Source organism: Eublepharis macularius, chromosome 3, assembly GCF_028583425.1.
Source record: "Eublepharis macularius isolate TG4126 chromosome 3, MPM_Emac_v1.0, whole genome shotgun sequence".
Lineage (NCBI taxonomy): Eukaryota > Metazoa > Chordata > Lepidosauria > Squamata > Eublepharidae > Eublepharis > Eublepharis macularius.
Genome location: NC_072792.1, coordinates 124,705,682 through 124,721,120, shown reverse-complemented (window position 1 = coordinate 124,721,120; position 15,439 = coordinate 124,705,682). Strand labels below are relative to the sequence as shown.

The window sequence follows — 15,439 nt, the reverse complement described above, 5'->3', positions numbered from 1 at the left end:
GTTTGATACTGGTCCCCTTCATTCATTTTGGTTCTGGGGGGAGGGTCCCATCCATTCCTTTGCTTCAGTTTGTTTCTGTTAGGCTTCTTCTTGCATTTGGCAGTGTGTCATTGGCCATTGGCAGCCTTGCCTCTGTGTGTTTCTGCCTGAGAGGCTGCTTGGAAATGTTTCATCCATAGGAAAAAATGGAGTGGTGTGGGCACCTTTTTCAAGGGCCCAAAGAATTGGAAACTTGAATACAAACTTCCAGAAACATAGTGGTCTTTAGAGAACAGTTTGGAGTAGGTTCCCTGAAAATTTGGTGGAGTTTGCTTTTAAAAATGCCCCACAGCCCCCCCCCCCAAATGTGTCCCATACAGTTTTCTCCATAGGGAATAATGACCAAATAAATCCAGGATTCTCCAATCTGTCTTAACTGGATCAGAGAATCTTTCCCAGATTTTAGGAATCCCAGCTTTTTTGTGATCCCTGAAACCCAGATCACCCAACTTTTGGGCACATACCCCTACACCCAGCACCAACGTTTTGGAGGCTGCCATTGGAGAAGGGGGAGTACAGAAAGATGACTACCACTATGTCCACTCTTCATAGGACCCAACCCACTAGATTCAATAACTTTAAGGGAAAAGGTCCAAAAAGTACACTCTTTATCTTGGCCAAAAAGATAAGCAGAGTTAGGGAACAATCCTAAGTAGCTCTACTCAGAAAGAAGTCCCATTTTATTCAATGGAGCTCATTCCCAAGAAAAGCATCTTTAGGCTGCAGCCTCAAATAAATTAAGCAATTTTGACATATAAGTGCATTGTTCAAGAAATTCATTATGTTTTGTTTAGTGCAAAATATAAATTGAAGGACACATACGTTCTTTTTTTTAACATAGGGTGGAGTCAATGTCTGGAGCTCAGAAGTCCAGGAGAAAGCTGGTTGCTGGGGAGCTTGGTAAAATTTTGTGAGCTACTACCAGTTTGAATAGGGCAACCTGAAAAACACTATGTGAAAAGTAATGAGTCAAAAGGGGTGGGGGTTAAATTTAGGCTGATATTACTAGAATCATGTTATTAGTTTAGGGCTGCAGTTTTGAAGTTGAAGACTGAAGCCTGGGTTCCAGTTTGTTCCTTAATCAAGAGGACTGTATCCTCTTGATTAAGGAACAAACACAGAAATTAAGAAACTTCTTAACTTACAATTCTCTTGCAAGTTTGGTTCCTAGAGTGAGAGTTTATACTGACACTCCTGTTTCAAAGTGAAGCATACCTGTTTCCATGTTGTGTTTTAAACTGAGGGCACTGGGAATATGCATTACTTCTCAAGCAAAGGATGGTTTCCACCAGTACACACAAACACACACACACACACACACACACACACACAGAGAGAGAGAGAGAGAGAGAGAGAGAGAGAGAGAGAGAGAGAGAGAGAGAGAGAGATTATATGGATTCTGCTGTTCTGAATGTATGAGAGACATTTTTTAAAAGTTTGTAATACTGCTATTACAATTGTCTCAAACCATATTTATTTGTGTGCGTGTGTGGTGCCCTCAAGTCATAGCTGACTTATGGCAGCCTCTGGAGGGGTTTTTATGACAAGAGACTATCAGAGGTGGTTTGCCATTGCCTGCATCTGAAACCTTGGTCTTCATTGGGAGTCTCCCATCCAATTACCAACCAAGGCCAACCCTGCTTAGCTTCTGAGAATCTGATGAGATCAGGATCACCTTGGGTATCCAGGTCAAGGCCCATATTTATTCACTTCATTTATGCCCATGCTTTTTTTTCCCTATGAGGACCCAAAATAGTGTTGTTCTCTTCTCCCTTTTATCATTTCAATAGAGACCTTTGAAACTTTCGGTCAAAATGACATGCTTTATTTTCTCCTCCCCTTAATTATTGCCCATCTGCAACTAACCTAGTTCATCAATGCTAGAAAGATTCCCTAGAGCTCCCCTGAACCGTGGATGTTGACAACATTTATTTAGTATTAGTACACATCACTGTCATACAACTCATAAAAACAGCATTTCAGTAGTCATTTGGTCAGAAGTTTAGAATCAAGTGACTTTAAAAAAAATAGGACTAACAAAATGTCTGAAACCCAGCACAAGATATATCTTCACATGAATTTCTAATACTTAGCATATATTTCTTATTTCCTCCACTTACTTAGTCCAGTCTTTTCCTAGATGAGTAAATAATCAAAGCAGTCTCTTGCCATATTGCATAGAAGGAATAGAAACAGATCCACTTCCACTGATAATCTAGCAAATGTAGGTCAGTTTGGTATTTTCCCATTTGTTCAGATATTTATCCCTATGCATCTACTGAGACTGCCCTTAAATTTTCTCAGAGCTGTCAGACATTTTTAAGCTACTAGGATAGAAAACTTGGCTAAGTAAAACCAGTCTTAAGTCTCACAATACGGCTAGGTAATATATGGCATGGAAACTCTTTGAAAACAAACAGAAATGAATGGGGAGGGGGGACAAGAAAACTCATTGAAATGATTGTTGAATAGACATAAATCATGTTTTAATTAAAAGTTAGCAGAAACTGATCCATCATCCAGATGTTAATTATTTGAATTCACTTTGAATCTCCTCCCCTATGGCCCCATAGTAATATAAATTTGTGATAGAATGCATTCCCATTTATTTCTGATTAATCTTTTATCTTTCAGTAACTGGGACTTAGCCATCATTACTACTTCCCCTGCCAAATAACTGCAGGGGTCTCCTAATCTCTAGTATGTTATCACTCTTTTTTTCTCACCACATAACATTCATGCAGAGAAATTCAAAAATGTTATGAATTGCTAGGACAAAACTAGATTAATCACTGTGTCTTTATAGATGGCTTATTGGTAAGTAGTAGCTGAGTGGTGGCATTTGGGACACTTTCATATCATATAGAGATACATTTCATTTTTCTCAATGGTGGAACAGTAATTTCAGAAAGACCTTTGAAGTCAGGGAAATGGCACCACAGTCCCAATCCAAACCAAAGTCCTGGCATCTGCTGTTCATCAATTTAAAATGCTAAAAGCAAGTCCTCTTAGCTTGGCCCTTAGGCAGTGGTTGATGAAGACGACTGCTCTGGATTCTTTGAGAACCATCACACAATTTCTTGATAGCCATCACCTAAAAAAAAAATCCAGATAGGCTGCTAAATTAAAGCTGAATTAAAGCTTATGGTTATGTTTGTAGACTCAAGCCCACAAATCTGTTTTTCAATAAATCTACTAGCTTTTAAGGTGTAACAAAACTCAATTTTGTTGCCCTAGCCTAGCCTATCTACCACGCTGAAATACATCCTTCCTGAGTGAGTGAAGTATGTGATATTGAACGAGGAGGATTACAATTACCTAATCTGCGACTTTACCACGAAGCAATTTGTTTAGTGTGGTTGAAAGATTGGTTGTTATTAAAGAATCATAAGTTACTAGCCTTGGAAGGACATAATAAAAGATTTGGATGGCATGCATATCTATGGTACAATAAGGTCAAAGCAGATGCTATGTTTTTACATCATTATGTGAGACAGAGTTTATTTATAGTTTGGCAAAAATATAAGAGATATTTAGATGAAGAAACCCCATTGTGGATTGTACCGGCAGAAGTTGTGAATCCTAAAACGGAATATAATGGTGAGGAGTGGATGACATACAAAGATTTTGAGAATGGAACAAAAAACAGTTACAATTAAAGCAAATGAAGAATTACCATTTCATTATGGGTGGTTCCAGTACAGACAAATTAAAGATTTGTATGATTCAGATCGTAGAAAAATAGGATTCAGATTAAAAAATTCAGAATTGGAAGAATGTTTACTACAAGAAGGGGAAAAAATTATATCTAAGATATATAAGATTTTGTTAAAATGGTTTACGGAAGATGAAGTAGTAAAAGCGCAAATGGTAAAGTGGGCAATAAATTGTAACAAAGATATTACAATGGAAGCATGGGAGCATTTGTGGAGAAATACATTAACACTAAATACTAATATAAGGGAGAATGTTTATAAAATTATGTATAGATGGTACTTAACACCAAAAAAATTAGCCTTTAGGAATAGCCAAATGTCAGATAAATGTTGGAAATGTAAAAAACATGAAGGGTCGTTTTATCATATGTGGTGGTCTTGTGAAAAAGCTAAACAATTTTGGGGGAATATTGTTGATGTTATGTCAGATATATTACAGAAAAAAGTGAGTAAAAACCCAGAGTTGTTATTGCTATGTATAGGGTTAGAAGATTTTGCGACCCAAGATAGAATGTTAATGTTTTATATGACAACTGTAGCAAGGATGTTATATGCAGAATTATGGAAGACACAAGAGATACCGACAATAGAAGATTGGATACAGAAATTGCTGTACATGGCAGAGATGGACAAATTGACAAGGAAAATGAGAGAACAAGATTCAGAAGAATTTGTTATGGACTGGTGGAAATTTAAAAGCTTTTTGGAAAAGAAATGGGACGTAAGGGGGAAAGTGTGGTCTTTGGACAATTATTAAAGGGGGAGGTAGATTGTCTTTACCGATGGAAATAATATTTGGAAAGTTAAAATAAGTTAATAGTGTGAACTAATATTCTTTTTTTTTTTTTTAGAAAATGTATTGGATAGAATAATAGATACAATTAGATAATGGGTTGGAAAGCTGTTGGAAGTCTAACAAGAAAAGGGGGGAGGGAGTGGGTGGAGGAAACAGAATAGGTGGGGCAATAGAATGTATATTAATTAATTTGTATGTTAACTCACCCAATAAAAAAATTCTTTTAAAAACAAGTGAAGTACATGATATTGTACACTAAAGTAATCAGGCTGAAGTGTATTTGTGCAATGTAAAAGCTGAAAATAGAAACACTGCCATAAAAAGGGAAGCACTATAAAATGGTGGTGGTAGAGAGTACCCTCAAGTCAAAATTGAATTATGGCGATCCCTGGTGGGGTTTTCATGGCAAGAGACTAACAGAGATGGTTTGCCATTGCCTGCCTCTATAAGAATGGTAAATATACAAAATTAGCCATATTATTTGATTTTCTGCTGTTCAATCTTGTGGAGAAATACTTTTTTTTTGTACGTTTGGAGGGCATCAAAACCTTCACCCCTAGATTAAAAAGTGTCTCTTAGCTGAGGGGGTAAGAGGGGGAAAGGAAAGCCAGGGGCTTTCTAAGCTGCACCCAGCCTTGGGTTCGCTCCCGCCCATCTCCGAAGGTGAAGTCATTCGTTCTGTCAGGAGCACGAGTGCAAAACGTGCACATGAAGAGAACACAAAAGGTAAGTGCCAGATCAATCCCCACTCCCGCTGGGAAGGTAACATGGCCTGGCAACCCTAGGCTTGAAGAAGTAAAATGCCAGAAAGGTTTCTTCCTCCAGAACCTCCAGAAAATACTCTTTGACCCACTCAGACAAAGAGAGAGAATGAAACCACCTGGCACAGGAAGGAGGATCTTTTTGGCTGATTTGCGCTGGGAGCAGAAGGAGCTGAAACCTGGCTCCTTGTAGGAAGTGGCCATTGACCATGTGGAGGCTCGAGGCCTGAAACATGAAACATCTCAGTAACTTGGAACTTTCTAAGACAGAGAGCCTGCCTTAACAGAAGATCTAAGTTAGGCATGTACAATGGGAGGGATAGAGGAATTGCATTTTTACCCGTGTCTTTTTAAAATTTCCTTGCTTGCTTTGGTGCTGTGCTTAAAAGTGTAAGTGAACTTTTTTTCTTTTTTCTTTAATGAATGCTTTTTCATTTTTAAATGCTGGTAGCCGTTCTCTATACCACATAGACTTTCACTGCTCAACCATTCTACCTAAAAGAGGTGCTACAGGAAGGGGATGGTCTGTTGGCAATTGGCTGATCCCTCAGTGGTGCACAAGTGCAGTAAGCAGTCCCTGTGGTAAACATGTGCTGGGCAGCAGGAGACTGAGAGTAAGGCAGGAGAGTGGGGAGTCTCTTGGCCCTCCCCATGGGTATTTCCCACAAAGGCTACGTGGGTGCTGGAGAGAAGCAGCAAAAGCCACTCTGAGGGTTGGAGGGGCATCACATTGGTGGTATGTGCCAGGTGGAGACTTGGACTGCCACTCATAAACCCCAGAGGTCAATAAGAGACAGTGGGGCTGTTCCACCACAAACCTCATTAAACAACATATCCTTGAAAATAAACAGGTGCTGTTTTTCTGATCAGAATCTTTGTCTGAAATATCCGTGGCTCCTTTTTATTAACTTTCACTTTGATCTTCATGAACTTCAGAAGATAGAAAGTCAGTATACGCTGAAGCAAACCTCTTGGCTTGTTCACGTTAATCTTATTTTTTAAACAATCATCTGTTTCATTCACTTTTGGCATAAGATACAGCCATTTATTTATACTAGAGGTAAACTGAGGCTCTTCCACTATGTAGCATACACAATCTTCTTGGGAGACTCCCAGATTCCAATTCTGCATCAGACACTGAAAGATGTTCTGTAATTGTCTACATTTTAAAGTATGCTAATTCCTTTTTTTTTTTACTCAATACCTGTAAAAATGCTGTCACCTACATGAGTAACTTATACAAGCAGCAGGAATAGACTTTGAACAATATTTTTAAAGTTAAGCCACAAGAGGATCTTGACTTGTTCCAAAAAAATATATCAAATCCTGAATCTTGAAGGAAATGTGCAAAAACAATCCCTACTGGGCACTGCTCAGAAAGGATCCTACGTCTTGATAGCAACCAGAGAGATATTGTGTTGGGCATAAATACTAAGCAAATAAATGAAGCCCTGTATTTGCCCAATGTTCCTAATTTGTGGCGGCCATGGAAGAAAGGTGAAGTGGTTTGGTTCAGAATGAAAGTACAGAAAAGAAGCCATACCTTGCTATTATGCATTCCAATTATACATTGATATATTCTAGTTTCACCCAAAATAGTGTTAATGAAAAGGAGGGGCGACAATTTTTTTCACATTACAGACCTCAGCACATGCTGAGCAGGAAAAATATTTATGCACACACATACATGAGTTGTTCTGGCACAACAGACTTCTCAGTTCAACCTTTGTTGTGTTTTAAACGCTGTCTTGCAAGTTATGTCATTGTTGAAGTTTAGAAGCATGTCCCATTAGGAAAAACGAAGTCTGTTGCCAGGCAGATGAGGCACCTCTATATTAAAAGAGAAAGTAGAATGCCGAAAAAGAACAAGACGGAGAAGAAAATAGAACAGGGACTATAGGAAGGACAGAAGAATAAAACCTGGTGTTAAGAACTCTGCTTGGTTGTCTTGTAGTTTAATGCAGGCAAAAGAACAAGCCAATGAAATCACCCAGGCACCCAAGAAGTTCCTATAATTAGGAGAGTCACATTGCAGGAATGGGGGCCCAATCCATCAGCCTCTGTAGGCCCCAATGACATTGCTTCCAATCAAAAAATGAAAGAAACAGGATCTCAGTGGGGGGCAAAATCAGCCCCAAACATAGCATTTCAACATGTGCTCCAGTAGCCCCTCGCCCGCTTCCCTCTCCATCTCCTCCCACCAACCAGGTAAGCAGAGCTGGGGGTGAAAGGTGGAGCGAGGGATCCTCCAGTGGGAGGCATTCCTGTACAGGTAACAGAAGCCAATAAAACTGGTAAACAAGCACACTGAAAAGACAGCATGCAACTCAGTTGTGACCTTGTAACAATCACAGGTCCTTAAAATGTAACAACACATTTCATTAAGCTACGTTTCAAATTCTTGTGTTCTCCAGTACAGTCCCCACTGATCTCAGTTACAGACCAATTTTCCATAGTCTGTATCTATGGTTTAGAGGATCATAAATAATGAATCACTTCAAGACAGCATCTGTTTTCTATCGACTAAAGACATCATGTAGTCCTGATGCTAGCCAAGGACATAATATTCATTAATGTATACATACATTACTGATTCTAATCTAATCTTTAGCTGCAGCTCCAGTTAAGACTATAGAACATGGTGACCAAAGGTATGACCACAACAAAACTGCTACCTGTACAAGAAGCAATGGGCTAATATTGACTGTATATGAAGTGCACTATGACCATGTTTGAGAAGCCAAGAACTGCATTGGTGACCAATTAGGTTCTACCACTAGAAAGCTATCCAGCAAGTGAGAAATATTCTGATCAGTTCCCTATGGAAAATTCTGTGTCCTGGGACCACACAAATATTCAGAGATGGATCCAAATGCCCATGAACACTCATTTTGATGCATTTTTACTGGGTTTTGTTGTTGCTGAAATGCATTTCCTTACTTGGCATATTTCCCTCATTGAGTGAGTTTCAGTTTTAAAATAAAAGGCATATATGTGAAAAGTGCATTCTGCGCATTTTCAAGCTTTTTAAAAATTATTGCACCATATTTCCAGTCAGAAAGTCAACTTCTTGAGGGAGTTTCAGACTTCCAAGGTGAAAGTTGTAGGCAATTTCCAAGTTATTGCTATGATCTTCCCAAGTATAAGGCATGAAAATGCTATTTGCATTTCTTATTTGCCATATTCTAAATTCCTTATTAATAATTCCTAGAATGTTAGATAACTACTGAAAATATTTACAGCCGAAAACAATACTTCCTACAAATTACCAGACTTAATCCAAGGTCATTACTATCATTTTAACAGCCTTTCATGGCCTTCTGCCCTCATATTTGTGCAACCACCTCTCCCCCTTATTTTCCACTACAGCAGCTTCACTCATCTGGGCAGGGCCTTCTGCAGATACTACCTTGCTGCTGAGCAAAATCCACACTGCCTACACATGTGTTTTCTCTGTGGTAGCCCCCATCTCATGGAATGGCCTGCCTGAGGATGTCAGAAAAGCTCCCACTCTCCTGGCTTTCCAAAAACTATGCAAAACTGAATTATTCAGGAGGGCTTTCTACCAAAGATTACAGGACTGGTTCATAAGAAGTAGCTCAGAAATATGTATTAGTAGGGACAGGGACGATATCCTACTCTGTTGGACACTATCTGCTGTACTATCTGCCGATGCAGACATGCATCTACTAGGGAGCTTCCATGTTGCTAAACATGCCACATAACTTAGTTATGCTTTCTTTCATAAAGATTTCATCTCAATGCTTGGCTTTATGCTTTTTTTCCCAAACTTTTTTGCATCCATACCTTACTGGATGTCTTTCACTGAACGTCTGAACTGCTGTTCATTATTGTACTTTGCTCAATGTATGTCCTTGCTGTTGATTATATTGTATTTTCACTTGCACCGTGTAATCTGCCTTGGAGCTGAGAGAGAAAGGTAGATTATAAATAAATAATAAAATAATAATAATAAATGTCAAAAACAGAAATAAATGAAATATAAAGAATGACATCTTAACCAAGACAGTTCCATTGACCTGAGTGGCATTTACTTCCACCAAGTAACATTTTATATTATCTCATGAAAGCTCAGTACTGGAAAGTTACGTGAAAATTCTGATACTGCTCTTCATGTTTACAATCAGTAAAACAACCGCAACATTCACAGAAAGGACTAAATAAACTATTGACAAAAAGTTGTCCAAAGTCTTTTTCAATAAGTTGTATACACCCAAGACATGACAATAACTGCAATGCACACACTATTGGTCAGGATCGCACTTCTTAACTTATTTCAGTTGTGTGTTTACTAACCTATGTACTTACTAATTAGCATTTTCTTTAATTATTTCTTTATGTAATTAACCTATGGTTGGAATCCTATGCACACTTGGATATTAATAGGACTGTACTTCCAAGTAAATATGCATGATTTGAAGGAAGAATTTACCTGTGCATTAGCACTTAAAGCAGATGCACAAAATGTTCTTTCACATTTGCAAAATTCAAAAGTCTAGAATGTCTGCTTTAATTGTGAAAATTACATATAAAGCCACCAACATTAAGGGTGGTATTTTTCGATGTATGGGATGCCAAAGCACTTTTTTTTAAAATGTAAAAACTGGTGCTAGCATTTTAATAAAAACTAAGCCAGTTGGTGTTTTGTTAAGGTGGTCACTGTATATCTGCTTAGAAAGCAATAAAATGATGCTCATGCACATGTAAATATATGTACATTGTCATATTCATTAACCTATACTGATGCAACACCACAAATTAAGCATATTTTGTTTATACCATAATCAGTTCATATAGTTATGCTGGAATCACTAATAGCCCTCCAAAGTGGGCACTTGAATGACCACAGCATTGCAATTTTATGGCATAATATTATATCTAATTCAGTGTATTACAGCCAACTTAGTCGTTTATAGCTTTTAAAGAAAAAAGTCACTGTTTTATTTATCAGCAAGATGTTTTGAAAAGACATCACAATCAAGATCAAACCCAGTATTAGCTAGTCATCTACTGACAATCACTGAAATTTTCACTTCAATCACACTTCAAGATGCTGTAAAAATTGCTCTGAAATATTTGCTCACTGCTAGTGAAGTGCCTAGTGTAACAGTTTTGCAACCAATACAGTGCTACCCTGTATTTTTGCAAAAGCAAAGCACATTAAAGCATTAGATGCCATTTGCATTATCACACAGCAGGGGGCTACAGCAGCTACAATTCTGGGACAACTCTAACACCTCTATACACATGAAGTACAGTAAAATATATTTATCACTGCAATTTCATACTATACATTATGCAGTAATATTACCTACCAAATCACTAATTTTATATTGTGCAGGTAAGCTACTATTTTAGGCTTTAAAATTAAGTTAAGTTACCTAGCAATCTCAAGAATTTAGCTTTGCAGACGTATCAAATAAAATCATATAAGACATCATCATTGTTAATAAACATATGTTTCTATACAACATAATGGTGGAGTGGAGTTGATATTTGGGGGTAGGGTCACACTTGTATATTCAGAAGTTCTATTTTTACTTCAACTAGATATGATAGATGCTCACGATCTACAGACTGAAATTCACATCTAGGAGAAAACATTTCTAATGTTAACTAGATCTTACATTCATTAACACCTTCCACTCCAACATCATTTAACTGTCTTTAAATATTCTTAAGTACTTGCGTAGTTTGTGCAAAGGTTGCTGAAAGGCAATGTAGCTTCTACATAAAATGCCATTAACTTCTCATACAGTTAAACTTATTTTTTTTCCCCTTTAGCCAGTCTCTGGTTAAGAAAGACCATTCACATAAAGCCAAAAAGATTTCCATGTATGCCAATTGATTACACAGCTTCTTTATCAAAATCTATGCGCTTATTCAGAAAAAAAATCATTTGAACAATGAAATACCTCAATCCAGAGAACAGACTCCACTGAAGACTACCTCCAGATAAGGTGCTTGGAATAGGAGTACTAGATAATATGTTGAGGAACATGGCCTTATATTTCAATAGATCAGGGTACTTAAAAATTGTTGCTTCTCAATAGGTTAACTACTGCAAAAGTTTATTTTGGGAATATTAAAATAACCAGTTTTCTGCCTAAAAGCCATTCTAGAAGACAACCGGTGAAGACGGCAGGGCTCAATGAACTTTCAACTGATCAGGTGATTTACTTGCTTCTGTTTTAGAAAGTGAATTAAGATGACAAGATCTCCTAGAAAAGAATTTATTGTCCAGTAATGCCAAACAAATTAACAAATATATGATAAACTTAATGGAAATCTTAAAAAATTAACATAATATGCAACTACTAGATATATAACATTTTGATTACTGATACATATCTATTTCGTATTCCAGTGCTGCTTAGAACCATTGTACAAAGAAACATCCAAAATAGGACATACTACGCAGTCTTTTTACATATCCCAAAGTATTCACTTAATTTATAACAATAAGGGAGAGACCAGACAGGCTTCTCAGCCAGAGCTCAGAATACTGCAAGCTTGAGCTGTTATTTTCGTCAGCTGCTGCTGAAACAAAACTGGCAGGCTTACACACATGCACGATTTAATATACAGAGGAAGTACCAGGTAACATAATAAAAGAAGGGACATTTTCCACCCCATATGAAAAGGCCCAGCTTGATTATCTTCACAAAGACAGTACCAAAATGCAGCCTCTTGCACAGCATTTTTCTTTTACCTGATGCTGCCTGCAGTGGTGCAATTTTTCCTGGCACAGTCGCTGAACTACATTTTTAAAATACATATATCTAAAGTCTATTTTAAATTGCTAGTTTACTCTTCTACATCTTGTAACCGAATGCATCTAACTGTATACTAAAAATATCAAGTTTTCCATCACCAAAAGCAATCATGATTTTATCGATGATGAGGGAGAAAAATCAATCAAGGGAGCTCCCCCTCTTGCAGCAGACAGAATGGACAGTTCACATGGAAATGCAACAAGAAAAGAGGCAGACCCCTACATGTGCCACCTGCCAGATTCCCCAATAAATAATTCTATACAGCAACTCCTTGTGCTAGGACATTCCCAGAAGCTCACATAGATTGGTATGGAAAGCAAGTAGTCAGCCGTATAAAATCATTCCAATCACCAAATAAAAACCACATCCGTGTTCTTTCAGCACCACTATTAAAATGCAACTTCCCCAGAAGGTGAAGCAGGGGCTGCATGCAAATACCAAATCACATAAAAGCTTACTTTTGCTTTTGGGGATGGGGGAGGGAAAAGCTTCCACTGCCTTCCCTGGAGACCTCACCTCATGATACTGCAAATGCATACAGGCATGAAATACAATAAACTTTCTAATGCTGCTGAATAAGAGGTAGGAAAATAGCACAAGGTCACTTAGCTCTTTCTGAGTCCCAAAATACAGAAAGACCAAGACAATTCTTTGCCCCTGGCCACCCTGTTGCGGGGGGGGGGGGGGAGAGCCAGCCATCCTGTGGAAAACATGGAGAAGTTGTTGGTGCTTGCTGACCTCATTTAGAGCCTCCGAAAGCAGTCTAGATGATTGTTAACACTAAAGAGTCCTTCATTCTGACACATTTAGGTATCTAAGTCACCTCATTTCTCCCCCTGCCTGTGGGAAAGGGAAGGAGAAAGGGGCAGCAAAGCCATCTCCACTCATTCTCAAACACCGCAGCCATAAAGACACCACACACATACACGCGCGTGCACACACATCCATTACCCTCACTACACATTCCAGCACCATGGCCACATTCTCCTAACAGCACAGGGAACAATCGAGTCTCTCTGTTGTTCCTTAATATATGTTACCATTTAATCTGATTAGCAAGGGTGGTGAAGGAGATCTTGTGAGCTGGAAAGATGCTGCTTTGCTTCTCTCCCTACTTACATCCCCTCAACCATCCATTTGCATAATGGTAGTAGCTTGCACATTTTCTCCCATTCTGATTCCAACATATCACTTGAAAGGACTGTATTCATAAAAGGGAGAGTTGCCAAAGGTGCAAAAGAAATACGAACTAAGCAACACACACACAAATTGAGTCTGGAAAGTGGCTGTGATGATACACTGAGGGTTATAAAGGGGGGAGAGGTTTCAGAAACATAGCTTCGGACATATTCAAGTCTACAGTAAGCCATGCACATACAATCCTTTTGACAATGCTCAGCTTTAAAGCATCCCCCTCCTTTGGGATGATGTAGCAGAGCACACATTGCTTGCTTTTCTCTCTCTATTCCGTCTGTCACTTTGACAGGCATATTTGCTGGAGTGAAAAAGAGCGGCTGAAGGGGAAGGTGAGAAGGAGTTGAAGAGGGGCTGCAAGCTTTACGGGAGAGGAGGGGAGAAAAGGAGTTTCAGAGCAGGCAGAGGAGGATGAATGTTTGTGCAGCACTTTGAGGAGGAGAAGCGCCGTACAAGTGAAGCTGTTGGAAAAGGCGGCTCATGGAGAGACGGAATGGGGAAGGGGAGGAGGGAAAGATAAAGAAGACCCCAGACATGAGAGTAGGGGTTGGGGGAAAGAGAGCGGAGGGGCACGAAGACAAACGAGGAGCGGGCTGGGGGCAAGCGACAGAAGAGGGAATAAGGTCAAGAGAGGGGAGTCGCGCAAGGCGGGGGGGGGCGCGGGGCCTCGCCGGCCCGCCCGCCAGTCACCCCACCTCAGCGAGCGCGCGCGCGCGCGCGCTCACGAGCCGCGCGCAGCCCCAAGTTGGGAGCGAGCAGGGGGCAAGAGACGAAGATGCCGGGGGTGGTACCTTGGATGAGGATCCCGCAGAGGCTGTAGAAGCGCAAGACGACGCTTGGTTGCAGCCGCATCCTGGGGGCTTCCCTCGGGCCGGCTGGGCGCCAGGCAGAGAATCCCGCAGCCGCTTTCTCTTTCGCCTCCTCTTCCTCCTCTTCTCTCCGGGCTCGTCCTCCCCCCCGCAGGAGCCGCCTCCGCCGCCTCCGCCGCCGCCGCAGCGTCTCCCTCAGCCTATCCAGCGGGGTGAAGCGGAGGACCAGGGTCGCGCGGGCGGGCGTGCGGTGGGGGCGAGCGACTCCTCGCTCCCCCTCCCTTTCCCAACTGACGCCCCCCGCCCCGTCCTTCCTTGGGCTGGTGCCCCGACTCCCGCCTCCGAAGCACCGGGCACGCACCCCCGCCTGAGGCACGAAAGCGCTCCCTGCCCCTCTTCCCGGGTCGGTCGGGGACAGCACGGCAGCCGCAGCGCTCGCCTTCCCGCTGCCTCGCACGCTCTCCCTCACCTCAGCTGGCAGGGAAAGCGCTCGGTTGTACGAGCCGCTTCCCCAGCTCGAGACACAAGGGCAATCTCAGCGCGCGCGCCGCCTCCCTCCCCCCGCCCCCTGCTCGTGGCCCCGCCCCTTCTCCAGCCACGCTTCCCTCTCAGAATAGCCACGCCCCTCGCTCGCCAGGCCACGCCCCCTCTTGGCTTTCAGACCCTCCGCCCCTCCCACAGCCACGCTTTCTTTACCGCCCTCCCACTGTCACGGCGAGGTCAAGACGGACAGATACAGCCTTCCAATGGGAGGGGGCTCGTTCTACACGTCCAGCCCCTCAGTGGGCAGCACGGATCCAGGAGAAAAAACGTGAACGAGGAAGAGCGGGACTCGCCGCTTGCACGCCCCTCCCTCTCTTGCAACAACTTTGGACTGGCGTTGACTTTAGCCTGTGAGAAATGCGACTCTGCGTTTCTCGCCAGCCAATGGAAGGTTGGACTGGGGGACTAAAAGATGCGGTAAGGCAGCGGGGAGAGAAGTCGCTGTCCAAAGTCAGTTTTGAAAGCGGCTGTGTTTTCTAACTCGATGGTGTGGCGCGAGGAAGGCGCCCGGAGTCTGAATCTCAGCTGCTCGCACGCGATCGAGAAGCAGGGCGAGCACTCTGGAAAATGGGTCACGGCGCATCCAGCAGCAGCAGCAGCAACTACGTATTCTGAAAGGGATGGTTTGCAACGTACGCAGAGAAGACGGAGAGGAGCCTAAAGCCAAGCTCCGGAGAAGGCATCGGTCATCCAGTCCGTTCTAGAGATGAGGACCGAGGAAAGGAAGAATGGAAGATGACCGGTCCTAATGATAGGCGCTTGTGGTGGAATAAATCAACAGAAA

At 41.3% G+C, this 15,439-nt stretch overlaps 1 protein-coding gene across 3 annotated transcripts in view; it reads right to left on the bottom strand.

Moving 5' to 3' along the window:
• The window catches only part of CADM2 (cell adhesion molecule 2), an 864,141-nt gene extending 849,542 nt beyond the window's left edge, over positions 1–14,599 (bottom strand). For all 3 annotated transcript variants that reach the window (XM_054973275.1, XM_054973277.1, XM_054973276.1), the window contains exon 1: positions 14,095–14,599. In XM_054973275.1, coding sequence (XP_054829250.1) covers positions 14,095–14,155 — 61 coding nt within the window. In that variant the 5' untranslated portion in view covers positions 14,156–14,599. The remainder of the gene's footprint in view (positions 1–14,094) is intronic.
• Between the last annotated feature and the right edge of the window lie 840 nt (positions 14,600–15,439).